General features: G+C 35.5%; 3 protein-coding genes across 3 annotated transcripts in view; 2 read left to right on the top strand and 1 right to left on the bottom strand.

Moving 5' to 3' along the window:
* LOC136273436 (uncharacterized) overlaps nucleotides 1-12,645 on the bottom strand; it is a 31,608-nt gene extending 18,963 nt beyond the window's left edge. Inside the window, exons 1-6 of the mRNA XM_066077842.1 lie at nucleotides 12,423-12,645; nucleotides 1,213-1,303; nucleotides 834-867; nucleotides 509-641; nucleotides 306-366; nucleotides 78-184 (exon numbers count right to left, since the gene is read on the bottom strand). Of these exons, the coding sequence (XP_065933914.1) occupies nucleotides 78-184; nucleotides 306-366; nucleotides 509-641; nucleotides 834-867; nucleotides 1,213-1,303; nucleotides 12,423-12,587 (591 nt within the window). The 5' untranslated portion in view covers nucleotides 12,588-12,645. The remainder of the gene's footprint in view (nucleotides 1-77; nucleotides 185-305; nucleotides 367-508; nucleotides 642-833; nucleotides 868-1,212; nucleotides 1,304-12,422) is intronic.
* An 8,984-nt stretch (nucleotides 12,646-21,629) lies between these two features.
* LOC136273761 (uncharacterized) lies at nucleotides 21,630-22,868 on the top strand. Its single transcript, XM_066079119.1, has one exon. It carries the CDS (start codon nucleotides 21,897-21,899, stop codon nucleotides 22,866-22,868), a length of 972 nt encoding a protein of 323 aa, XP_065935191.1. The 5' UTR covers nucleotides 21,630-21,896.
* Nucleotides 22,869-22,924: 56 nt separating this feature from the next.
* Nucleotides 22,925-23,950, top strand: LOC136273435 (52 kDa repressor of the inhibitor of the protein kinase-like). The gene has a single exon (XM_066077841.1). The coding sequence runs from the start codon at nucleotides 22,925-22,927 to the stop codon at nucleotides 23,948-23,950; it is 1,026 nt and encodes a 341-aa protein (XP_065933913.1).
* Nucleotides 23,951-27,011: the final 3,061 nt, after the last annotated feature.

Below are 27,011 nucleotides of genomic sequence, written 5' to 3'. Positions count from 1 at the left end.
TTTAAAAAGTTATAATTTTTAACTAAAAATACTCAAATGCAAAAAATAAGACACGTAAGAGAATTGAATACTGTTACCTTCACATAGCTGGCCCTTGCATTGCTGACTGGGTGTTTGTGTCGGATCTTCTGGAATTTTAACCCTGTGTCTGACTTTGACACAGTGTATGTGGCATTGTGCTCTCCTTGAAAAAAATAAAATTTGAATGCATTATATAACAATCTGCTCCCTATATGCTTGTTTCCTTTCTAACCAAACATCTTTCATACAAAGTTCAATAATCTCTAATCAGTATGATCATTTACCTTCTTGGCCTTTTTCTGTGACATTGTATGTAAAGATGTCACCCTGAGAAATTCCCGGAACCTGAAAATAAATGGCCATATGTTCAGTCAACATTAAAAAATTATACAGTGTTTGCATTCTATATGTATCTACCGGTATTTCCATATCAAGAAATAAAGTCACTAATTCTAAAAATATCATAGCATATGCAGTAAAGACCAACCTCATTTTTGCCATGCAGTCTGGATGCAAACAAGGCAGCAAAGCCTTTCTTGGTGGAGATCACATCAGCATCCTCATCAGCTGGATGGAATACTTGGGCTACTTTACCATTCCCAGAGATTACAAAAGAGAACCTGAATGAATAGATAAAATTAAGTTATCATAAAAGAGTAAATCTAAGTCCTTGCTATAAATTCAAACATGAAAATAAAGAATCTGCCATGTTTTCAGGGGGGGTTTTTGGCTGCTAATTAAGACTAGTCAAATGTGAACTCTTAATTTGCCTCTTTACTTTAATTATCTTGTAATGGCTAGATTAATCTTACCATTTTGAATAATCCACATCGGCGCCTCTGATGTCTGAAAATGGAAACAAGTTTTACTGAAAAAAATATTGCATAAACCTTGAACTTTTAAAGATATTTATCTTTGGGTTTGTCCTGTATTGTTCATATAGACATGAATTCTTAATCTTGAATTCTGGAAAAGTTAAAAGTATCGCGGAAGCTAGTCAGAAACACAGAAGAACCAAAAGCAATTTTTTCACTAGAGATATAAACATAGCTACAGGTCTTTTAAGTTCCCAGTAAAAAAAATGACTCAATGTAAATTGCAACTTATTTTTACATGAACTGTAGCTTTCGGTTCCATGGCCATGAGCGGACTCATTATGGATGCATTAATAAGACAAAGCAAAATATTTACTTGAATCCTTGGCCGATGAGAAGAGAAAATGATGCACTTTCAGCAATAGTTCTTGCCCTTCATTTCTATGTCCAATGTTGGTGTAACCAACCTAAAGAAAACAACAGAACCATGATGACAAAAATTAATAATACTTATATATATGCACTTTGATTTTACTGGCACGTATTTGACATCTGATCAACTTTAAAACTAACTGGTCCAAGTTCTGGCTTTTACAGGTTGGGACCAACTGCCCAAATGGGATATAATAACCCATTCAGGATATAATAGCCCAAATGGGATATAAATTTTAAGTGAAAAAAAATAGAAAAATTTGATATAAATCCGCATTAGAATAGATGAAATGTAACAACTTTTGGTAAACAACTTTTTCTGGAACCGTACTGTTACAGAGATTGATCCCTCAGTATATCCAAAACTTCTTGGGGATCAATCTTACAAACTATAGACCTATAGAAACACTTCTTAACCAAAAATTGTTGCATTTGATACACGTACATTAATGCAGATTCATATCAAAAATTTCAAAATCAAAATTTTTTATTTTTTTGCACTTAAAATTCATATCCCATTTGGGCTATTAGGGCTATATCCCGAACGGGTTATTATATCCCATTTGGGCGATTGGTCCCAACCTGTTCTATGATATAAAAATAAAAAATACACATGATCACTAATCACATGATTACTAATGATCACTAATCTTACGCCTCAAGTGATTTTTCATAATTAACAGTGGTGTCACTGCCGTCACAACAAGTTACTAAGTGTTTGCTCTACATCACGTACCCGGTTTTGAACACAACATGGTAACGTTACCAGTAGATCTACCAAATGGACATTCAAAACTAGCTGCAGGACTGTAGCTCCCGGTCTGAAAAAAAATTCGGATGGACGACCATTGAGAAACAAGAGGCCCATGGGCCACATCGCTCACCTGAGGAACAATAGGTATGATAAAATCAGCTCAATGGAGTCATAATACAAACTATCTGGACAATATACAATAATTCATGTAAATCCTGTATAAATAAAATCCATTTTCTCCTGGATATTCTTATGTTTATAATCATTAGTCCCTTTTCTAACAGGATGATTTTATAGTCATATCATGTGTTGAGTATTGCAGTTCTCAAAAAGATCCCTAACAATAGTTTATATATGGGATATAAACGTACAGTAAACTCTCAACCTTCTCGTGAGGCCAAAGAATTGTCCTGGGGCCAAAGTCTTAACAATTATAAAGAATCATCTGGCTGATTAGTTTCTGAGAAGATTTTTAAAGATTTACCCTATAAATTCCTTTGACCCCCCCCCCCCCCCATTGTGGCCCCACCCTACCCCTGGGGATCATTATTTTCACAACTTTGAATCTTCACTACCTGAGGATGCTTCCACACAAGTTCCAGCTTTCCTGGCTGATTAGTTTCTGAGAAGAATATTTTTAAAGATGACTTTGTTTATTCCTATGTAAAACATCGACCTCCCATTGTGGCCCACACCTACCCCCAGGGGTCATGCTTTTCACAAATTTGAATCTACACTAACTGAGGATACTTCCACACAAGTTTTAGCTTTCCTAGCTAATTAGTTTCTGAGAAGAAGATTTTAAAGATTTACTGTATATAATCATATGTTTAACTTCAATCCCCCATTGTGGCCCCAACCTACCCCCAGGGGTCATGATTTTCACAACTTTGAATCTTCACTACCTGAGGATGCTTCCACACAAGTTCCAGCTTTGCCTTCGAATTAGTTACTGAGAAGAAGATTTTTAAAGATTTACTGTATATATTCCTATGTTAAACTTCGATCCCCCATTGTGGCCCAACCCTACCCCCGGGGGTCATGATTTTTACAACTTTGAATTAACACTACCTGAGGATGCATCCACACAAGTGTCAGCTTTCCTGGCTGATTAGTTTCTGAGAAGAAGATTTTTAAAGATTAACTGTGTATATTCCTATGTAAAACGTCGATCTCCCATTGTGGCCCAAACCTACCCCCGGGGGTCATGATTTTCACAAATTTGAATCTTCACTACATAAGGATGCATCCACACAAGTGTCAGCTTTCCTGGCCAATTAGTTTCTGAGAAGAGGATTTCTAAAGATTTACTCTATATATTCATTTGTTAAACTTCGACCCCCCATTGTGGCCCCATTTTCAGGTGAGCTAAAAAGGTTAAGTTTACAATTCAATAAGTTGGTTTCTGGAAGAACAGATTTTGAAAATTTTCGTAATAAATATTGACAATTTTTTTACTTTTTAAAGCGCTAAGCATAGCTCAGCCCTTTATTGTCGTTAGACTTCAACTTCCGGTGCATCGAATAACCGCCCCCTATAAGCAAAAGTATACATCATTTAAACTGGTTAGGGAACCAGTTTCAGGGGTTTATGCACATAACTGCACGGGCTAATGTGAATCTAATTTACGGGTTATTGTGAAATTAATGTACGGGGCTTACATACATCATTGCAGGGACTGTCATGCAGTGATGAGGAAATATAGTGCGTATACAGAAGCTGAAATGCTATATACATATATCTGTTATATACATACAGAAGCTGGGTTAGCGCTTTTCAGTACTATCAGTACTTTGATTTAATTTTTAGCTTTTAAGATCTGTGTACAAACATAAAATTGTTAGCAAATCTCTGTATCTTGCTTATAATTCGAAGCAAACACTCAAAAATGGTTAGTAAATAGAAATTGTTAACAATTAAACACAAGAAACATGCACTACATGTATAACAAATAAAGAACACAATTTATTTTTTCGAAATGAATCATATATATATACATGTATATACCTACATATTTCCGTAAGCGATATCAAACTCTATTTAAACTGAATAAACTAGAGAAAATGCCGAGCATCTCAACAAAAACCAATTGCATTAAACTACCATTACGCAAAAAATAATGCCGAATTACCGATAGAATGAATTGTATTTCAGTACTCCTACATCAGATTTTGCTTAATTTGCGCAGGCAAACAGTTAACGTAACTGTTTGATTTACCGAAGTCTCTGTTTGATTTGATACGTAAAAATCACGAAATACAGACGACAGTTTCCAGGTTACAAAGCATAATTAATGAAAACGAAACGAAAATCAGAACAAGCTAACATCAACGTCATGTGTGAAAACTGTCAACGCATTGAAATATTTAGCCTCAATTTACTTCACAAAATCGGCACCAATATATTTTTCATGTTTCAAAAATTTCCCTTCATACGCGAACTGTTGCACAACAAGCAAATTCATCATAGTCAGATCGACCCTTTTTCGTATAATGTCATGGCTGCTTTAAACAAAGAACCTCGTTTTAGAAGTATGGAATACGAGTCTTGGTAAAATGGGTAAGCAAAACCGGGCCGTGGCAAAATAAAAGCCGGGGCAGATCGGCAATCGTCAATTCCAAATACGCATTATTTTGCAGCAATATTTACAGCAAATACAAATATACTGGTCCATCAAATATCCTGAAATTTTAATGAGATTGGCAGATTAATAACTGCTTATCTTTTGTTTTGCCCAGGCCAAGTCTTGTCTACCCATTTTACCGGATGCCGAATCCGAGGCTATTAAACTGATTGAAACACGCCTTTCCTTTATTATTATTTTCGTAATAACTCAGATTTGAAACAGAATTAGACCTTAATTTTTGCAATTTATATTTTCCTTCCCATAAGGATAATTTATGCTAAACTACGTTGAATTGGAATCAGTAGTTCTTGAGAAGAAGATTTTTAAAAATGCACCCCCCTTTTTCTACAGTTTCAAGGTTTTCTCCGCTTTGAATACAGATCGGACTTTTATTTCTGCAATTTATATTCGCCCTCCCATAAGGATGCTTTGTGCCAAATTTGGTTGAAATTGGATAAGCGGTTTTAGAGAAGAAGTTCAAAATGTAAAAAGTTTACAGACGGACAGACAGACGGACAGACGGACAGACGGACGGACGGACGGACGGACGGACAGACGGACGACGGACAAAAAGTGATCAGAATAGCTCACTTGAGCTTTCAGCTCAGGTGAGCTAAAAACGGAGTAAAATTTGACCTCAGCATAATTAATGCCTGATACGTACGATACTCTTCTAACACTTTCCTTTCATGCTTTACACATCGCGATCACTGTGCTTCATCTAGACTGAACCTAATTCCACGATATCAAATCCTCAGGTTGCACGCTTTTCTTGTTTGTAAACACATCATAGACACGTGATAAATTGATTCTCCCGCGGTTTTTTGACGCTGCAGAAATAGCAAACCTTGGCATTGAGAGTGAGGGGGGGGGGGGTTAGACTTATCAGAAATATTGACAAGGAAAAAAGAAGGATTATGATATTGGTTATGTCTAACTTTGCAAAAAAGGGGAAGTTCAGCATATGGCCTATGACATCACAAACTTTTCCTGCCATTTTCCGATTTTTTTGCATAAAATGACTTGTTTTTTTTTAAAAACCTTTTTACTTTCTGGAAACATCATTTCCCTGCAGTTCTTTATATGCCCCTTACATACCCCCCCCCCCCAAAAGTGGGAGAAGGGAACTCTATCAAACTCCTTTCTTTTTCTATATTTCAAATAAAGTATAATATTGCGAGACAAGGGGGCCGCAAGGGGGGGGGGGTCCCCATGATGCTTCGTGCATGGCATAGCCTATATAAAAGATAACGACTTTTCTTGTAATGGCTCACAACATAGACCGCTCTCGTTAGTATAATTAATTTTGAGATTAATATAAATTCAAAGAAAAGAGTTTTGGATCGATTTTTAAAGATTTTTCTCTATTAAACGACGTTGCAGAATCAAAAGGTCGTAATTAAATGTTAGATACGACTTTTATGATTTTTTTGTAAATTATAAAAATAAATAATTATTTTCGTGTGACCTGAAAAAATCGTTAATGTATTCCAAGAAAATCCACGGAAACAAAAAATTTTTTTTTTTTTAAATTGTATCTGAAGTGCCAAGACATGAAAGGTTGTAAATGTCACATATAACATTTTGTATACATGCAAATCACTTTTCATGACTCATAACTGATGCAACCAAAAAGTTTACAGAGTTGCTGCAGCTTGTGAAAAAATGTGGTGATAAATGGTGAGCAAAAAAGAAGAAAAGTACATGTATATATATTTATTTAGCTTTAATTTTAACACCAAAACCAACCGTACATTGTATAAAAATTACTTAAGACCTTTCAAATTTCAAATACATGCATTTCAGATAAGGCTTCTGAATTTTGCTTAGGCTCTAGGCCCATTTTCACCCTGATTTTTCACAGGGTCCCATAGACGTTGGGCCAACTCCTTGATGATTCACTGTTTTGTATGTACTAAGTAAAAGAAAAAATTTAGCTGCGACAATGGTGTGTATATGTGTGTGTGGGGTGGGGGGGGGGGGGGGTGGGGTGTTCCATGATAAGGTGTTAGAAGACAACTTTGATGAGACATGATCTATACTCTGTCCCTAGTTTTTGCTTCCACCACTTTTTGCTTGATATCTCAACAATAGTTAATACCTTTGTGCTCAAACTACGTTCATCCACTAATATGAAAAATGTCCAGATTATCTGTTTTGAAACGCACCCTCTACCGCTTCAGGTTTCAATACACATCCAAAAATTGAAAGTCTACGGAGATTTTGCATTGCATCAGCCATTAATAAGCCCGGATGATAATGTTAAAAAATTGCGCGATGTATTCCGAGTGTATTCCGAATGGAGAAAAGATGTAAACATTTCCCATTACAAATCTCCGTAAGAAAATTGTTTTCGTTCCTGGTAAGTTTTATGAGTGAAAAGGGATAATTGTTCAATGAAGATATCTTGGATATATTTCCTTTCATCGATTTCAATTGTATTTCTTTCACATGTATGTGTATTTTTATTAAAAATCATCAAAAATTGATGGAAGCAATAACTTGGGACAGACTATAGTACATCTTCATCATGGTTATTTCGTGCAGTCCGTGATTTTTTTAGGGTTGCTGAAGGTCTCGTCCGAATTGGTTAGAACTGGATCGTGTAGATTTCAGTCCTGTCGGTTTCTATAGACCTTTTCTCGGTAAGAAATTTAGAAGGCATCATACAAAGTGGACGTAAATAAAGATTTGTATAGAAATTATTCAATGAACAAACAGTTTCTCCTTTGAACAGATAATTTACACGGTAAAAGTACTGCAAATATTTGGTCTACTTTGTATATATTACCGTTTTGGTAAAAAAAAAAAATGGCTTAAAGCTATACACGTAATAATTTGCGTCAATTTTGAATAAAGGGGAAAATGTATGTGTTTGATTACTAATAAAAGTTACCTTTATTCTGTTAATTATAATGCTCAATTCGATCACGTAACAAATATATCAAATATTAAACAATAAAAAATATTTATTTTCCTGCCAGGAAAGTAATGCCTCCTCGTGAATATCAATCTATCACGTGATATCGACAGCTAAATTTAGCCTATCATACCAACACTGGTGAAGGGTCAACATCTTTATAATTGTGATAGTTTCACAAAGGAAAGGATATTTTCAGTAAAGCATAAATTTGTCCGATATACGAGTACAAACAAAAGAAAAAAATACAAGCCTGTGAGTAGATATGAATACTTCCTTTAAAAAAATGACGTAGACCTGTGTTTTTCCCCTATGTGCTATTTATAGATCCTATAAGTGTTAATGCAGAAGTAAGGGTATCGTGAATGACAAGCGTATTTTACTCATTATACATGTATGTATTTCAATTTAACAACTGTTAAGCATATTAAAAATCAAGTTGGATATTTAATTAGGCAAACAATAACGACCATCTAGTTCTCCGCGGACATGCGCAATCAGGTCGGTTTGCTCTTCCTTCATCAATATTCATGAAAAGGTATATTTTCTTGGCAGGAAAAGAAACAATTAAAAATCTATATCTTTGTAACGAGATGGAATTCACCCTTGTAATTTACAGATTAAGGATAACTTTTATAAGTAGACAAACACATGCGTTTTCACTGTCATTCAAAATTGACGCAAATTATAGCGTGTATAGCTTTAAATGTAGTTGGACAGAATGAATTTCTTTATTAAATTTATCATTTAAGAAATAAACAGTAATTTAAAAAGTTCACCGGAATATGAACTTATATTAGTTGGTCATGTGATCAAATCCCGTCTTGCCCGAATTCGAAGGGCTTCTCAGAAGATCAGTCAGGGCAAGTTAACAACGGACGCACAATGCGACGGTTTGCTATCATAACGGAAATATAAAGATTTGCAAATTACTGTGAAGTGAAGTCAGGTCGAATATCTGTAACTTAATTCCGATTGGCGGCGGAATATCACCAGTGACCGTTTGACGCCGACGATATTTCGAAAATGAACTTATCGCAAAATTGAATTCGTGAATTCTATGTTGAGCTGAGAATTTTACGGCGATCCGTTCTAGAATTTTGTTTCATATAAAAAAAACAAATGTTGACCGTATTTTCGGGCAACATTGATTATAATAGCTCCCGAAAGACGAAATATTGGCCGACGCCCAGTCAATATTTGTATAATACAGGCGCGTAGCTAGGCGTACGCAAGTACGCAAGTGCTTCCACTTCATTTTCACACAAAAAAAAAAAAAATAAACACATTGTAATAAAAATAAAATAAAACTTAAACAATGTTGCTTAATTAAAACTTTGCTTATGACTAAAAATTAAACTAAATTATATGAATAATTCCGGAATTTTATATACTCTATCGATTAGTTTTACAATATTGTTGCGTTTATCATATCCGGTATAACTTTAATGTTAAGAGAACATGTTTCAAAAACAACAAAAAATTACCAATTTGTTCGGAAAGCCTAAAACATCCGAAGAATCAACTGCAACAAAGAGTTTGCCCAGTTCAGAAAAAAAATCAGAAACTGTTAAAGGTACATTTATAAATTTCCCAAACTCTCAAGGCCCCGACTATCCGGACTTATTTCAAACATGCGACAACGATTTCCGTAAGGATAGTTTTAAGACCAAGCTCCTTACTGGGACATGGGAGGCGGCTTATAAGTTTGACTTTCCGTTCAGGTTAGCAAAAATTTGAATAAATATATTTAAGTATTTTTATAATAGATTGATCATTTGAATTTTTATTGATATTTTTGAATGAAAAATGACAATAACAAAATATTAAATGAAACTGGTGAATAGAAACCAAATAAAATAAACAATACATTTGTCAGCCTGCAGCGCTAGTGAAATGTTATTCGTACAATTTACCCCAATCACCTTCAGAAAATATGCAGATAATATGAGGTGTAAGCAATTTTTTTTTAATTCTAGAGAGGTACGGGGTACTAAGAGAAAACTTAAGGGGAATTGGCTTGGAAAGCATACATGGATGAAATATTCTATGTCTTGTGATGCAGTTTATTGTGCTCCATGTGTTCTGTTCGGCAGTCAACGTGATGATGCCAAAGAACGTACATTCACAAAACTGAGTCCCGTCACTGACTGGTCCAATTTAAGTAAATACGTATCCAGGCACTTATCGGAAGGCTCTAGTCACCACGATAACGCCAGGGCCAGCGAAAGGTTTCTGAGAATGCAAGAAACCGGGAAAGCTGACGTCATGGGACAACTTTCAAGCTATCATCAGGAAGTTATTGAAAGGAATCGTCACATCCTAGGTGAGATAATTAAGTCTCTTCTTTTTTGTGCTAGACAAAACATAGCAATACGGGGACATGAAGAGGGGAAAGGCAACTTTCCTGCCTTACTTCATTTACAGGCACAGAAAGACCCAATTTTGGCTGCACATTTAGAGTCAGCAGACATGAAGGCTAAGTATACATCCCCTATGATTCAAAATGAACTTTTAGATATCTGTGCAGACCAAATCAGAAAAGGGATAGTTGATCGCTGTAATGCTGCCAGTTTTTACGGTTTTATTGCGGATGAAGCGACAGACTGTTCCACAAAGGAACAGATTGCATTGTGTGTGAGATTTTTTGATAAAGAGTCAGGAAATATTTGTGAAGAGTTTCTTGGATTTCAGGAAGCTGAAAGTACTACGGGTGAACACCTTGCTAATAAATTTATATCATCATTAGAGGAATACGGCATAGTCATTGATCGTATGCGTGGACAGGGATATGATGGGGCAGCTAATATGGCTGGCAAGCATAGAGGTGTCCAGGCAAAAATTAGAGAGAGAGTACCTCAAGCTACCTACACTCATTGTCGTGCACATTCACTGAACTTGTCAGTTGTTCATGCTTGCAAAGAACCACTTATTCGGAATCTGATGGATACAGTGCAGACAATCTCTTTTGCATTTGATTACTCGGCTAAACGTTTAAAGCAGTTTAACGAATCATTATCGAATGACAATCCAACAAAGGAGCAAATGGAACGCAAAACGAAACTCCAAACTTTATGCGAGACCAGGTGGTTCTCTAGGGTTGATGCATTAACAACATTTAAGAAATGTTATAATGTCATTATCGATGCTCTAGAGGAATTGTCTGAGGACGGAGATGCAAAAGCAAGAAGTTATGTATGTTCAATAAAACAGTTTGACTTTCTCATAGCTCTTGTTACATCTGAACACGTTCTTACTCCCCTTAATCCCCTCTCACCAGTTCTACAGGGAAAAACGCAGGATTTGTTGGAGGCCGCAAAGGAGAGCAAAACCGTGATTTCTATGCTGAGGGCAGAGCGTGTTGATGATGATGTGTGGGAAGGTATATTTGAAGAAGCTGTAGCTATGGGAGTCCGAAATGATGTTCAGCCTTCGGTACCAAGGTTTGCTAGACGACAATGCCACCGAGGAAACGTTCCCGGAGATACTCCATCAGAGTACTGGAAGCGAAATCTATATCTACCATTTGTAGATCATCTTGTCAACGAATTGAACGATCGTTTAGTTCAAAACGAAAACAGATTCTCTGCACAATACTTACTTCCTTCTCAAATAGGCAACATCACAAGGGCAAAAATGACAGATCTTTATGACACATTTGGGGAGGACTTGCCCGCAAATGACAAAAACGAGTTTCAACGAGAGGTCGACAGGTGGAGGGCACGATGGACTGATGTTCAGGTAAAACCCGAAACTCTTGGCGAGACATTGGTTTCAATCAAGGAACCTTTGTTTTATCCAAACATCTTCAAATGTTTGGAAATGCTTGCATGTATGCCAGTTACTTCAGCAACCGCAGAGCGCTGTTTCAGTGTCATGCGTCGCCTGAAGACATACCTCAGGTCAACAATGACGGGACAAAGGATGTCATCTTTAGCAGGTTTACATATTTACAGGGATACTGAAGTCAACGTATCAACTGTTATATCAGAATTTGCAGAGAAAAAGCAAAGGCGACTTGCCTTTCTTTTTTAGTAAATAAAAAAGTAATAATTTCTCTTCTGATATTTTCTATTTTTATTTGCATATATTTCCATAACCTGGGTGACAGGTTGACAATTATTGAATATTGAGAAATAATAAAATCTTAAAGGTTTAAATATATAATTATTTTGTGTATTTTAAGAGTATTTTTGTAGACAAAAACGTTAAAGACCAGTAGAAGAAAAAGCACAGGACTTATTAAATAAAAATTAAATTGATTTAATCATCAATCAGGCACTACTTTTTCTTTTTCAGCGTTAATTTTATGATGCATATGATGATGATGATAATGATGATGATGATGAAGTAAGCATTTTACACATTAAAAACGGGGGTTATTTTAATGAATATCTTTTTTTCTGGATACTCAAAATTAAGTGTCTGAAATGCTGAAAACTCGCCAGCTTCCGGGGACCTATTGGAGGCCTCAAGGCGGCCCCCAAACCCCCTGCCTTAATTTGCTTCCACAATAAACAAACCTTAGCTACGCCCCTGTAATATAACGATGTTTTTACGTTTACAATATTGCAACCGTCAAACGATAAGCGAGTGCGATTACTATTGTGACGCCATGAAAAAGTGGACCAGAATTGAACGTTTTCGCTTTCCTGTCTATAGGTTCATATAAGCACATTTGCAAATGTAAATATTTTAAAATGTTGCTGTGGTTATGTATGTAAATTTCCATTAAATCTAAAACTACAGTAATTTTTTACAATGTCGTATCGTTCGATATACAATACCTGTAAAATTCATAAAAGAGATCGGGAAAGAAAAGAGAGGAATATTTTGGTCACTTGAGAAATTTACCTTCGCTTCAACAAGAAACTTTCCAAGTTCCCTAACATTGGTGTATCCATTGAAACTATACACGTATTCGTATCCGGGTCGAAAGTCTATATATCTTCGATTATCCGCGGTTATTCCAATAACAAACGAACTCAGAAGGAAAAGAACGGAGAGGTATCCGTCCATTTTCCACAGAGGTCGATCATTCACGCTATGAGCCCTCTATTACGAACTCTAAGTAATTTATTTGACTGCGGTTGAAGATACTTTAAATCTGTTTTAGAACAAGACAATGTCGTTGTTTGCCGTTGAGATGGAGCAGATAGGCCATTGCGGGGTTCTAATTGCCGACAACGACCGATTTAAAGATTCTATAGATAACAGAAAAAAATTAAATACATGCTGCTAATAAGCAAATAAGTGTTTATAGACAAATATCGAGCAATGTATCTAGAGTCTTGTTAAAATCTTTATAAACAATACGTCGTTTAGAACGCGTGCCAAGTATATGCTATTCAAAAATTAAATGCTTTGGCTTGATTTGATATTGATAAATCATTGCGAAACAAAATGTAAAAAAAATATGCATATGCGTATATCATCATGCAGGCAATGTAATTTTTTTTATTGAAATGTTCTTTAATGTGCCATTACATAATATACATGTACAATATATGTGTACATCAATATTTAATATTAATATAACGTTACAGTTTGAAAATGGATGATGCATGGTGTTTCTGATTTTTTGTATCAATATAATGATAATAATCAAGATGGATTTTTCTCACAATAGGAAAGTTTGGATAAAGTTGATTTATGTATATAATTAAAATATAAGGTTATCGCGTGATAATTATCGATACTTAAACAATCAAATGCTTTCTTTGGTGATTTGAAATTTTTGAAATTTCAACATTTGAAAATTTTAATAATGGAATTTTTCTCGAACCACATTTTTCATGCCAACCAATTCGCGACATATAGTATTTAAAATATTATTTACCCGTTTTGCTCTGTACATTATAAGAATTTAATCAATATATCCAAACAAACAAACAAATAAGAAACAAAATTTATTTTTTCAAGTTAAAAACAAACTTTGAACAAGTGTGATTCAAATTCAGATCACTGATGAAAGAGTCTGCAACCAGGAAACAGATCTCTTTCTTCACACAAATGCCTATGAAATATAAAATGTGATATATATAATAACATATAAAGATACATAGTTAATCATAATGTGAATGTCATTGTACACATTCTTTAACAATATATTTAACAATTCATTATACTATATATCACCTTGATCCACATTTCTTTTTCTATACAAAACATTTGCATTCTGACTTTTGATTGATCTGATGCACTTTGAATCTTGAAAAAGTACAGACACTTTCTGTTGAATCCTTTTCAAAGATAACTGAAACAAAGACACATCACGTATACCACAAGTGATTATTTGGAGTCCCTCAAAACCCCTCCTCATCTGGCTGTGTGGACGGGATGAATAGTGATTATGTGTAGTCCCTCAAAACTTCTCATTCGTTAAGCAGAATGGACGGGGCGAGTTCAGCTGTGTTGACAGGGTGAGAATCTCTGACCTTGATCCAACCTAATTCACTAATTCATAACTGAAATAAAATTGAAATTTACAGCTATTTACGGCTGATTAGTTTCTGAGAAGAAGATTTTTAAAGATTTACCATATATATTCCTTTGTTAAACTTTGAACCCCCATTGTGGCCCCACCCTACCCCTGGGGATCATGATTTTCACAACTTTGAATTTACACTACCTGAGGACGCTTCCACACAAGTTTAAGCTTTCCTGGCTGATTAGTTTCTGAGAAGAAGATTTTTAAAGATTTACTTTATATATTCCTATGTAAAACTTTGACCTTCCATTGTGGCCCCACCCTACCCCCGGGGGTCATGATTTTCACAACTATGAATCTACACTACCTGATGATGCTTCCACACAAGTGTCAGCTTTACTGGCTGATTAGTTTCTGAGAAAAAGATTTTTAAAGATTTACCATATATATTCCTATGTAAAACTTCGACCCCCCATTGTGGCCCCACCCTACCCCCGGGGGTCATGATTTTCACACTACCTGAGGATGCTTCCACACAAGTGTCAGCTTTCCTGGCTGATTAGTTTCTGAGAAGAAGATTTTTAAAGATTTACTTTATATATTCCTATGTTAAACTTCGACACCCCATTGTGACCCAACCCTACCCCCGGGGGTCATGATTTTCACAACTGTGAATTTACACTACCTGAGGATGCTTCCACACAAGTTTCAGCTTTCCTGGTCTTATGGTTCATGAGAAGAAGATTTTTTAAGATTTACTCTATATATTCCTATGTTAAATTTCGACCCCCAATTGTGGCCCCACCCTACCCCCGGGGGTCATGATTTTCACAAATTAAAATTTACACTACCTGAGGATGTTTCCACACAAGTTTCAGCTTTCCTGGTCTTATGGTTCAGGAGAAGAAGATTTTTAAAGATTTACTCTATATATTCCTATGTAAAACTTTGACCCCCCATTGTGGCCCTACCCTACCCTCGAGGGTCATGATTTTCACAAATTAGAATTTACACTACCTGAGGATGCTTCCACACAAGTTTCAGCTTTCCTGGTCTTATGGTTCATGAGGAGAAGATTTTTAAAGATTTACCCTATATATTCCTATGTTAAATTTCGACCCCCTATTGTGGCCCCACCCTACCCTCGGGGGTCATAATTTTCACAAATTAGAATTTACACTACCTGAGGATGCTTCCACACAAGTTTCAGCTTTCCTGGTCTTATGGTTCATGAGAAGAAGATTTTCAAAGATTTACTCTGTATATTCCTATGTAAAACTTCGACCCCCCATTGTGGCCCCACCCTACCCCCGGGGGTCATGATTTTCACAAATTAGAATCTACACTACCAGATGATGCTTCCACACAAGTTTCAGCTTTCCTGGTCTTATGGTTCATGAGAAGAAGATTTTTGAAAATTTCTCGAAAATTTTCATAAATTCCTAATTATCTCCCTTTGCAAAAGGGCGTGATCCTTAATTTTCACAAATTTAAATCCCCTTAGGCTAAGGATGCTTTGTGCCAAGTTTGGTTGAAATTGGCCCAGTGGTTCTTGAGAAGATGTTGAAAATGTGAAAAGTTTACAGACAGACGGACAGACGGACGGACAGACAGACAGACGGACGACAGACAAAATGTGATCAGAATAGCTCACTTGAGCTTTCAGCTCGGTGAGCTAAAAACCCTGAAATATACACTGAGAGTATGCCTTATAATATGCACAACATGATAATGATATAAACAATTTATACGATGTACATAATCATATGAGTTATCGCTCTTACATAAACAATTACTTCATCCATGTAATTTCTACACGTACATATGCAATATTACTAAATCATATATTTATACATTTAGAGATTTATCATATATACAGTATGCATCTCTATAATAACAACAAATTATAGATTTATTTCGGTAACAAAATATTGTAATACCTGATTGTGGATCAGGGTCCACTTCAAATAATTATGACAAATGCTGTTAATCAAGTCAGGATCCTGTTAAACAATATGTGCGTATAGAACACTATTTTTGATAAATACCAACAAATAATAATTTCATTATCTGCTTTCACACTTCTCACTGAATAGTGTTTATGTAAAAACTATAGACAATCAAAATATTACGCTATTTAACGAGGCCGAGTACAGAACGAGTACAGAACGAGTACGCACGCTTTCGCGCAGCGTTTCATTTGTATTGTGACGTCATCTTTTTGCTTTGTTGACGCCATGGCGTGATAGTTTCAACTGCAGATATTCAGCGAAATTTGTTGAAAATAACTCGTTTGATGTGTGAAATTGATATTATATTGTGGAATAAACATAAATGTCTCGAAGTATAAGCTATATTTGGGCTCGGGTCGAAAACGTGAAGAGGGTTCAGCAAGCCTAACCCTCTGTCACGTTTTCTTAACCCGCCTAAATATCGCTAAATTTATTTATTTCAAGACATTAACCATGTATTTTATATCATTTACCCTTAATATGTGATGTTATATATTTATTTATTACCGAAATATGTCTTAATGTTTAAATAATACAATAAAGGTCACCATTTCCGTCTTTGTCAAATAAAAAATAGCCATTATCTGACAAACTGGGAAATTGGGCGTACAAAAAATAACTTTGATAAGACCCCTGAAACAAACCAGGAGGTGAAAGTTTTTTTTTATTTGACAATTTGACGCCTTTTAGCAATAACTTTAATTTGTAGAACAGAAAAAGAAATCTCTAGGGCAGAAGTTTAAAAAATGTGCAAATTTGGTACATTTCAAGCAAAATCTCATAGAGTCCTATGTTAAAAATTAACAAACTTTGAGATGACCCCTTAAACAAACGGTGTGGTAAATGTCTTATTTTTTTAACTTAAAATAATAATTATATCAGTAGAAATTCTTGTTAAAAATTTCATTCAAAAATCTAGGGCAGAAAAAATTAGACCCAGCCTCGTTAATTAGAGTTTAACTGTGAATTAAAAAGTAAAAGAACTTACAGTATGAGGTCATGTCAGAAGTCGTATTTAGTTGACGTATAATCTCAGACATATAATGTCCACCTCTCCTGAGCTCGACAAAAACTAGCCCTCACTCGAAAACTACCTGCCGCGCACCGCGCGAAAATTCTCCCAACAACCATAGGGATAACACGTATAACACAACTTTTTAATATGAATGAATTTATTATTGTAATGATAAACGTTAATTTGTAAAGCTGAAATAAAAAATGCATAAAATAATATTTACGAAATTCAACACTATCACATATGCCCCCTCCACGAGAAATGACGTCCTCGTCATTATACTAAGGCATATGTAAACCTGACTTAAACACAATTAAGAAATTAAAAATAAAAAATACCTATGATTTATCTAGTACAGCATTCATCATGGCCCTGCAAACCATGTTAACAACAAACTCACCTTCTCGCATCCATTTGGGTTGCTTACGTGGACGAGATGATTTCCGCAGTCCAACGTTTCCATTTTCATATGACTCCCTGATTTTTCCAGTATTCTCATCTTCATGTTGTTCGATCTGCTCTAACTCTATACTAGGATCATCATCGTCATCATCCTCATCATCATCCTTATCATCAGCTCCTCTCTCATACTCGTCACTTGCATCATTACTGTGATCTTGTGACGGTTTCAGTGGCCCAGGCACAACTTTTAAGGCATAATAATTCATCGTCGGATGAATCATCAGTCTCTTCACTCCTTGATTCTGGAGCTACTGCTGCCGTTGTTCTCTGATCAGAGTTCTTTTTCCTTCTTGGAGCTGGTGTAGGTTTCTTACTAATGACAGTTTGATCTAAACTATCGCTTAGGTTAAGTGTACCTATAGGGAGCAGAAGATTTCTGTGTAAAGTACGCTTGCGTCCTTCACCATTCTCTTTACGAACACCATATACTGGTATGTCTGGATTCGGACGATCTAAAACAACATAAGGTTCTTCTTCCCACCGATTTGCCAACTTGTGCTTTCCTTCAAAAGCTACTATTTTGACCATAACTCGGTCTCCAACCTCTATGTTATTTCCTCTTACCTTCAGGTCGTAATAATTCTTTTGTTTTCCCTGAGCTTCTTTAGTTGCCTTTGAAGCTAAATCATAAGCTTTCTGCAGCCTTTCCTTCATTTCTACAACATAAGTTGTCATAGGTTGTTTGGTGATTTCCTGATCAAGTTCAAACGCCATGTCAACAGGTAATCTCGGCTGTTGTCCAAACATTAGGAAATATGGTGCCTGACCAGTGGTTTCCTGTCGCAACGAGTTATAGGCGTGAACCATCGGGCCGACGTATTTTTTCCAGTTATGCTTTTGCTCTGTCGTAAGAGTTCCTAGCATTTGGAGAAGAGTGCTGTTAAACCTTTCAGTTATACCGTTCCCCATAGGGTGATAGGGAGTCGTGTAGAAACGTTTAGAGACACATGTCCATGTCTCTCGTCCTTCTTTCAGCTACCCACTCAGTCTTCCTTTTGGAAACCCTATTCATATACGGGTATTATTTCCAGTTGAAATGGATCAAACAAAACGAGTCAAAGATTATGCAACGAATAAATATCAAAATTATCAAATTATCTTTTATCTTTTTTCTCAAACAATTGCTTCTTCATCAGTCAAGCTGAACACAGACATCTCTATCACAATGTAGGAACGAAAGTGTACAATTCTTTGGAGATTTTTCTTATTGGATCAAAACCGTACATAAATTCTACGAAAAATTGAATAGTATCTAAAAAGAGTTTCTCATTTTCTTTGACAAAAAATATTGCTTCGTGTGAAAATATTTCCCTACTATGTTAACTTATGTGTATCACTGCATTTATTTTTCTAAAATATATATGAGAGTAGAGAAGATCCCATACACTTTCACTACATAACCATATTGGCCCCAGCCTAGGGCTTGAACACTGACCCGGGACAATAAATTTTACAATTTAGATAGAGGTCCCTATGACTCCATATCCATGGGTTTTTTTTCTTTTCTAAAATATGAGAGCAAAGATTTTTTAATATATTTAACCAAAGAACTTACCTCTATGGCCATATTGGCCCCACCGTAAGACCTTAACTTCTCGCTAGGGCCCATGAATTTCACAATTTGGATAGAGCGCTTCATAAATTACATTCATGCGCGGATCTAGAGGGGGGGTCGGGGGGGGGGGGGTCCGGACCCCCCCCCTGGAATTTTCTAAGAAAAAAATACAATAAAACAATTTATAAGAAAAATGACTCGACTGTTATGTTATAGATATTTCTGAATTAACTTTTTTTTGTATTGTAATCAAATCTTATTATTGCGTGATTAGAATCAAAATCACAAATGTTATTCGGGTTTCGAAACGAATTTAAAAAGGTACGATTTGTTTAATGTCCTATTACGAGTCATTGACGTCACAATCTTGTCATAATGCTAATGCATCGTCATTAACTAAGTCATCGGCTGTATTATAGCTCTGCTTCAGACTCAGTGTGACAGGCTGTCTCTCGAATTCTGTTATTCGGTAACTGATTCCAATTATTTGAATAATAGTTCTCTCAAAATAATCTTGATTATCATTTCCTTCCATGTTTAACGCTTGCTTGTAGTTTAGTTATAGATGAAAATATATCATGGGTCAAAGGGATTTTGATCTTTTGCAAGCCACCTTCACCACGTATAACACAACATGCGGGGTGTATGCTATGTTGTACACGGGGTGTAGGCTTCCGAAGCGAGAAAACGGTGTCGAAGGTACGATATTTGTCCAATTATTTAATTAAAGGACTTATTTTGCAAAAAAGAGTATGCTTACGGAAGAAAGCATGAATTACGGAATGCATAGACACGTTTTATTCCATTGTACATGTTCTAGTTTTCTCAAACACTTCAACACAATTGCGACAGTCAGGGTGAGTTTGACCCTGACGTACGTTAATGATCAAATATCTGGACAAATGTTCCGTTTAACATCACTGTTTTGTTACCAACAGTTACATACCATCAGTGTTTGATTATTCATAAATTTTCTGTGAATAAAATCAATCGAATACAGAAATATTTGCGAAAAAGTGATGTTGTACACGGGGTGTATACAACGTGTTGTACAAGGGGTGTATACAATCGGTATTTCTTGCAGAGACTAGTGCATAATATCAATGGAAAATGTTTAATGCTTATTTATTATTATAATGCAGCTGTTCATATTGTCTTGGATCATTCTAGATTATCATGTATAGAGCTTGGTTAGCACAACACACGGTAGGTACAGACTTTCAACAATGTATATTGATAAATCTTTTGATCAAATGTTTTAAATTAGTCCAAAACTGCTTTGTAGATGGTGATAGAAATTGATCATTTAGAGGAAGTTCATGATGAAGAAGGATCCTTAATATGCAAATTTTGCTCAGTCATTTAAACACAGATCGTCCTTGTATAGACACCTGAATGCTCACAAAAATTAACTGTTTAAATGCAATCAATGCCCAAAAACATTTTACGCGACATTACTTGAATCTTCATATTAGCAATGTCCATACAGAGCCAAGAAACCTCCTTTGTCCCCATTGTGGTCGAGCATACCACACTTCATGTGCATTGTCAAACCATATAAGGTTTAAGCGAAAGGGTGGGGGTAATGAATGTAGCATATGTGAACTTAAATTCAAAGACAATTGCGGTTTAAAACGACATTTGTCACCTCATGAAGAAAAGGCACAGCACTGCTCCATTTGCAATAAAAACTTAAAAAACTTAAAAGAACATTCGAAACATTGCACAAAGGAGAAATCAGAACAGAGGTATTCTTGCCATCATTGCGACAAAAAATAAGCATTGAGAAGATGCCTGAAAGTGCACATTAAAAAAATTTAATTTTGACATGAAACCACTCCTGCATATCCTTGCTGTTGTGGGAAATTGTTTAAATACAGGTCTTCTCTCAACAGACATAAGAAGGCGTGTTCAAGGTCTGGTATTTGAGTATTTTGACTAGATTAATCCTCATATCAGAACCTGTATTTTTTTATGTGTTCTGCAACAGAATAAGAACTCGAAATTATTAAATGGGTATTTGACAATTTTGTTAAGCAGTTAGCTTAATAATTTCGTTTACAGATATTTTCTAATATACTTGTCAAGACTCTAGAATGTCGTTAACTCGTTATAAAAACCGATTGTATACACCCCTTGTACAACACGTTGTATACACCCCGTGTACAACATCACTTTTTCGCAAATATTTCTGTATCCGATTGATTTTATTCACAGAAAATTTATGAATAATCAAACACTGATGGTATGTAACTGTTGGTAACAAAACAGTGATGATAAACGGAACATTTGTCCAGATATTTGATCATTAACGTACGTCAGGGTCAAACTCACCCTGACTGTCGCAATTGTGTTTAGGTGTTTGAGAAAACTAGAACATGTACAATGGAATAAAACGTGTCTATGCATTCCGTAATTCATGCTTTCTTCCGTAAGCATACTCTTTTTTGCAAAAAAAGTCCTTTAATTAAATAATTGGACAAATATCGTACCTTCGACACCGTTTTCTCGCTTCGGAAGCCTACACCCCGTGTACAACATAGCATACACCCCGCATGTTGTGTTATACGTGGTGCACCTTGCTGAAAGCAGCAGCAAAAGGCTGGCAAGCCTTGCAGTTCGATGTATCTTTGAGATACACAAGTTTGAAGAAAGACTACACCTATGATCTGAGTAAAATGAGGTCCGATGGCCCAGAGACGGTAATGTGGACAACATTGCCGAAGCGATTTATCCAGCAGATGGCCCAGAAAATATTTGTCCTTTGAAAGTGTATGGGGATGGCAATTGCTTCTATAGGGCCCTCTCTAAAGCCATTTTTGGTCATGAAGGGAGACATACTGAACTTCGAGTCATGACTGTATTAGAACTGGTAAAAAATACGAGAAAATATGCGTCACAGGCAACTTACGACAAGATGTGTTCTAATCCTCCAAGTGTGCAATATGTTGTGGAGACGTCAGTATCGGACAGATCACTTGTTCCGGGGAATTTTCTCAAGTCTATTCAGAATGAAACTCTAAGTTCAATCAAATCAGGGGAATATTGTTCTTTAATTCATTTCTTCGCAGTGGCAAATGCTCTGAATCATCCAATATATAGCATCTACCCAACAATACAAAATGTTGCTGTAAACAGACATTATTTTCATCAAGAAATAAGGCCATTATCAGATGAAAAGGTACGTCAAGGTTCCCCCATCTACATCATGTGGTCACACACTGAAAATAGCAATCCAATCAATTGGTCACCAAATCATTTTGTTGTTTGTTTCTCAGTTTTACCTACAGATGTCCAAACCAATGAAATGAAGGAGCCTGCTCCTAAAAAGTCAAAACTTTGTATTGACTTAGATGATACCCCGGAGATCACCTTGGGCTCACAAAATGATAAAGCAAATAAAAAATCTGATGACAATGAATTTATTCAGACAACAGAAGATGAAATTGATAAAGATAAAACATCTATTGACGATTCAGGTTTTTCTGATCTTGGTAAAATTGTCACAGGTGCAATAAAGTTGAACACAATGTCCTCAGCTGAAAAGATAAGTTATATTCAGAATCAGCCCTTGCCAGACGATATCGCCAAGTTAAAAACAGGTCGTGCTCAAACAACGAATACAGGTGAACTAAAGAAGACTTTATCATTTCAATCTTCTTGGATGAATCAGTTTCCATGGTTGACCTTTAGCAAACTGTTAAATGGCGGTCTATGCAAGTTTTGTGTCATGTTCCCTCAATCAGATGTCCAACATCAAAATGCGTTTGTTACGCAACCTTTTACTGCGTATAAAAAGCCCTTGGAAAAACATCTGCCCTTTTAAAGCATCAAAATTCAGAACACCACAAGAATGCCAAATCTGTTTATCACACAACCAAGATGACATCCGAAGTGCCATCTTCGTCTCTTCCGTATAAACTAAATCAGCAAAATCAGACACAGTATCAGCACAACATTAGGTTGCTTGAGAAAATAGTAGATGCGGTCATTCTGTGTGGGAAACAAAATATTCCTCTGCGAGGACACAGAGATGATAGTACAAGTGATTCTTCAAATAAAGGTAATTTCCTGGCAATATTACAGCTGTTGGCAAAGCATGATGAGCAGCTCATGTCTCATCTACAAACAGCAAAAAAGAATGCCTTATACACCAGCAAAACCATTCAAAATGAGGTTATCCAACTCATAGGAAATCACATCACAGGTAAAATTTTGAAGGGTCTACAAGGGAGGGGTTTTTATTCCATCATAGCCGATGAGGTAACAGACAAATATGCTAACAAAGAAGTTTTAGTCTTGTGTCTCAGATTTCTAGATACTAGAGAAAACCCTGCCACCATTAAGGAGGAATTCCTTGACTTTTCAAATATAGGCAGAACTACAGGGGAAGCAATTGCTGATAAACTCATTGAAATCCTCCGCTCGCTTGCAATTCCAATTGAGAACATGCGAGGGCAAGCATACGATGGTGCAGCAGCAATGGCATCGGAAAAACGGGGGTGTCAGGGACGAATGAAGTCTCTAAACCAATTAGCTTTGTTTACACATTGTCGGAGTCATGTGTTGAATCTGAGCGTTGCTTCAGCCTGCAAATTACCTCTTGTAAGGAATATGATAGATGTCCTTAATTCAGTGTTTATTTTCTTTGACAGTTCCCCCAAAAGACAAGGGTTTTTTGAGAATATTATAGAAAATGATGGGTCAGTAGATTTTTCCAAAAAGAAACTAGTAGGACTCTGTAAGACTAGGTGGGTTGAACGTCATATCTGCTTTGATGTGTTTTACACTATGTACAAGTTCGTCATCAAATGTCTTCAGCACATTATCAATCAAAACCTTGATGAAAGTACCAGTGAAGACTGGTCTTGGGATAGACAAACTAAAGTGACAGCACAGGGACTTTAGGCTTCGTTGACGTCCTTCTCTGTGTTGATAACATTTGTGTTTTTAAGGTACGTCCTAGACACAATAAAACCTTTAACTCTCAAACTTCAGAAGAGAGATATTGACATTTTCACTGCAAGTAAGCTAATCGAGGAACACGTTGATAGAATCAAAGAAATTCGTACAGCGGTAGATACGGAATTTGAGTCTTGCTTTGAAGACGCCAAACAAATTGAAGATGACCTTGATATAGTGATTAAAATTCCAAGGGTTTGCTCAAAGCAACAACACAGGGAAAATGTCTCCACAACTAATCCCAAAGATTATTATAGATCTGTCGTGGCCATTCCATTTCTGGACTTTCTTCTCAGTGAATTAAATTCAAGGTTTCAGAAAGAAGATCTGGTGGCATATTCAATATGCACTTTGTTGCCAGATAGGTAAAGTTAGCTACTAGTAACTGGCTACTAGTAACTGGCTACGAGAAGTAAGAAAAGCTAGCTACTAGTAACTGGTTACGAGATTAAATAAAAGTTAGCTACTAGTAACTGGCTACTAGTAACTGGCTACGAGAAGTAAGAAAAGCTAGCTACTAGTAACTGACTACGAGATTAAAGAAACTTGGCTTCTAGATACTTCTTACTGTCCATGGGAGAACACATACCAAGGATTTCTATTTTTGTTCTTAAGATGTACATTGCACTATATCACTGTCAATTGTCAATATATCTCAAGTAGCTGTATATATAGACTGAAGATATACGCCTGACTTGCTAATATCAACATTCTGCCGAGTCATCCACATAATATTACCACACAAATACTCAGATATCTCTCTTTATGTAGTCAGCTACTTGTGCGTTTCGTTACAAATATCTTTATTTTTTGGTTGTTTTTTCAATATATCTCAAGTAGCTGTATATATAGATTGAAGATATATGCCAGACATGCTAATATCAACATTTTGTCAAGTCATCCACATAATATTACGACACAATTACTCAGATATCTCTCTTTATGTAGTCAGCTACTTGTGCATTTTGTTACAAATATCTTTATCTTTTTGCTGTTTTGTCTATATATCTAAAGTAGCTGTATATATAGATTGAAGATATATGCTAGTATTGCTAATATCAACATTCTTGCAAGTCATCCACATAATATGATCACTCAATTACTCAGATATCTCTTTTTATGTAGTCAGCTACTTGTGCATTTCGTTATAAATATCTTCATTTTTGGCAGTTTTGTCAATATATCTCAAGTAGCTAAATATATAGATGTAATATATATGCCAGACATGCTAATATTAACATTCTGTCAAGTCATCCACATAATATTACGACACAGTTACTCAGATATCTCTCTTTATGTAGTCAGCTACTTGTGCATTTCGTTACAAATATCTTCATTTTTTTGCGGTTTTATCAATATATCTCAAGTAGCTGAATATATAGATTGAAGAAATATGTCAGACATGCTAATATCAACATTCTGTCAAGTCATCCACATGATATGATCACACAATTACTCAGATATCTCTCTTTTTGTAGTCAGCTACTTGTGCATTTCGTTACAAATATCTTCATTTTTTGCGGTTTTATCAATATATCTCAAGTAGCTGAATATATAGATTGAAGATATATGTCAGACATGCTAATATCAACATTCTGTCAAGTCATCCACATAATATTACGACACAATTACTCAGATATCTCTCTTTATGTAGTCAGCTACTTGTGCATTTCGTTACAAATATCTTCATTTTTTTGCGGTTTAATCAATATATCTCAAGTAGCTGAATATATAGATTAAAGATATATGCCAGACATGCTAATATCAACATTCTGTCAAGTCATCCACATAATATTACGACACAATTACTCAGATATCTCTCTTTATGTAGTCAGCTGCTTGTGCATTTCGTTACAAATATATTCATTTTTTTGCGGTTTTATCAATATATCTCAAGTAGCTGAATATATAGATTAAAGATATATGCCAGACATGCTAATATCAACATTCTGTCAAGTCCTCCACATAATATTACGACACAATTACTCAGATATCTCTCTTTATGTAGTCAGCTACTTGTGCATTTCGTTATTAATATCTTCATTTTTGGCAGTTTTGTCAATATATCTCAAGTAGCTGAATATATAGATGTAAGATATATGCCAGATATGCTATTATCAACATTCCTTCAAGTCATCCACATAATTTTACGACATAATTACTCAGATATCGCTCTTTATGTGGTCAGTTACTTGTGCATTTTGTTACAAATATCTTTATATTTTGACGGTTTTGTCAATATATTGCAGGTAGCTGTATATTTAAACTGAAGATATATGCCAGAAATGCTATTATAAACATTCCTTCAAGTCATCCACATAATATTACGACACAGTTACTCAGATATCGCTCTTTATGTGGTCAGCTACTTGCGCATTTTGTTACAAATATCCTTATATTTTGACGGTTTTGTCAATATATTGCAAGTAGCTGTATATTTAAACTGAAGATATATGCCAGACATTGTATTATCAACATTCTGTCAAGTCATCCACATAATATTACGACATAATTACTCAGATATCGCTCTTTATGTGGTCAGCTACTTGTGCATTTTGTTACAAATATCCTCATATTTTGACGGTTTTGTCAATATATTGCAAGTAGCTGTATATTTAAACTGAAGATATATGCCAGACATTGTATTATCAACATTGCTTCAAGTCATCCACATAATATTACGACATAATTACTCAGATATTGCTCTTTATGTGGTCAGCTACTTGCGCATTTTGTTACAAATATCGTTATTTTTTTACGGTTTTGTCAATATATTGCAAGTAGCTGTATATTTAAACTGAAGATATGTGCCAGATATGCTATTATAAACATTCTTTCAAGTCATCCACATAATATTACGACACAATTACTCAGATATCGCACTTTATGTGGTCAGCTACTTGTGCATTTTGTTACAAACATCCTTATATTTTGACGGTTTTGTCAATATATTGCAAGTAGCTGTATATTTAAACTGAAGATATATGCCAGACATTGTATTATCAAC

The sequence above is a fragment of the Magallana gigas genome, chromosome 3 (genome assembly GCF_963853765.1).
Source record: "Magallana gigas chromosome 3, xbMagGiga1.1, whole genome shotgun sequence".
Classification (NCBI taxonomy): domain Eukaryota; kingdom Metazoa; phylum Mollusca; class Bivalvia; order Ostreida; family Ostreidae; genus Magallana; species Magallana gigas.
This window is presented reverse-complemented; position numbering and strand designations above follow the sequence as displayed.

Coding starts and splice junctions, on each gene's coding strand:
- LOC136273761 (XM_066079119.1), top strand. CDS start 21,897: ATGACTGTATTAGAACTGGTAAAAAATACGAGAAAATATGCGTCACAG.
- LOC136273435 (XM_066077841.1), top strand. CDS start 22,925: ATGACATCCGAAGTGCCATCTTCGTCTCTTCCGTATAAACTAAATCAG.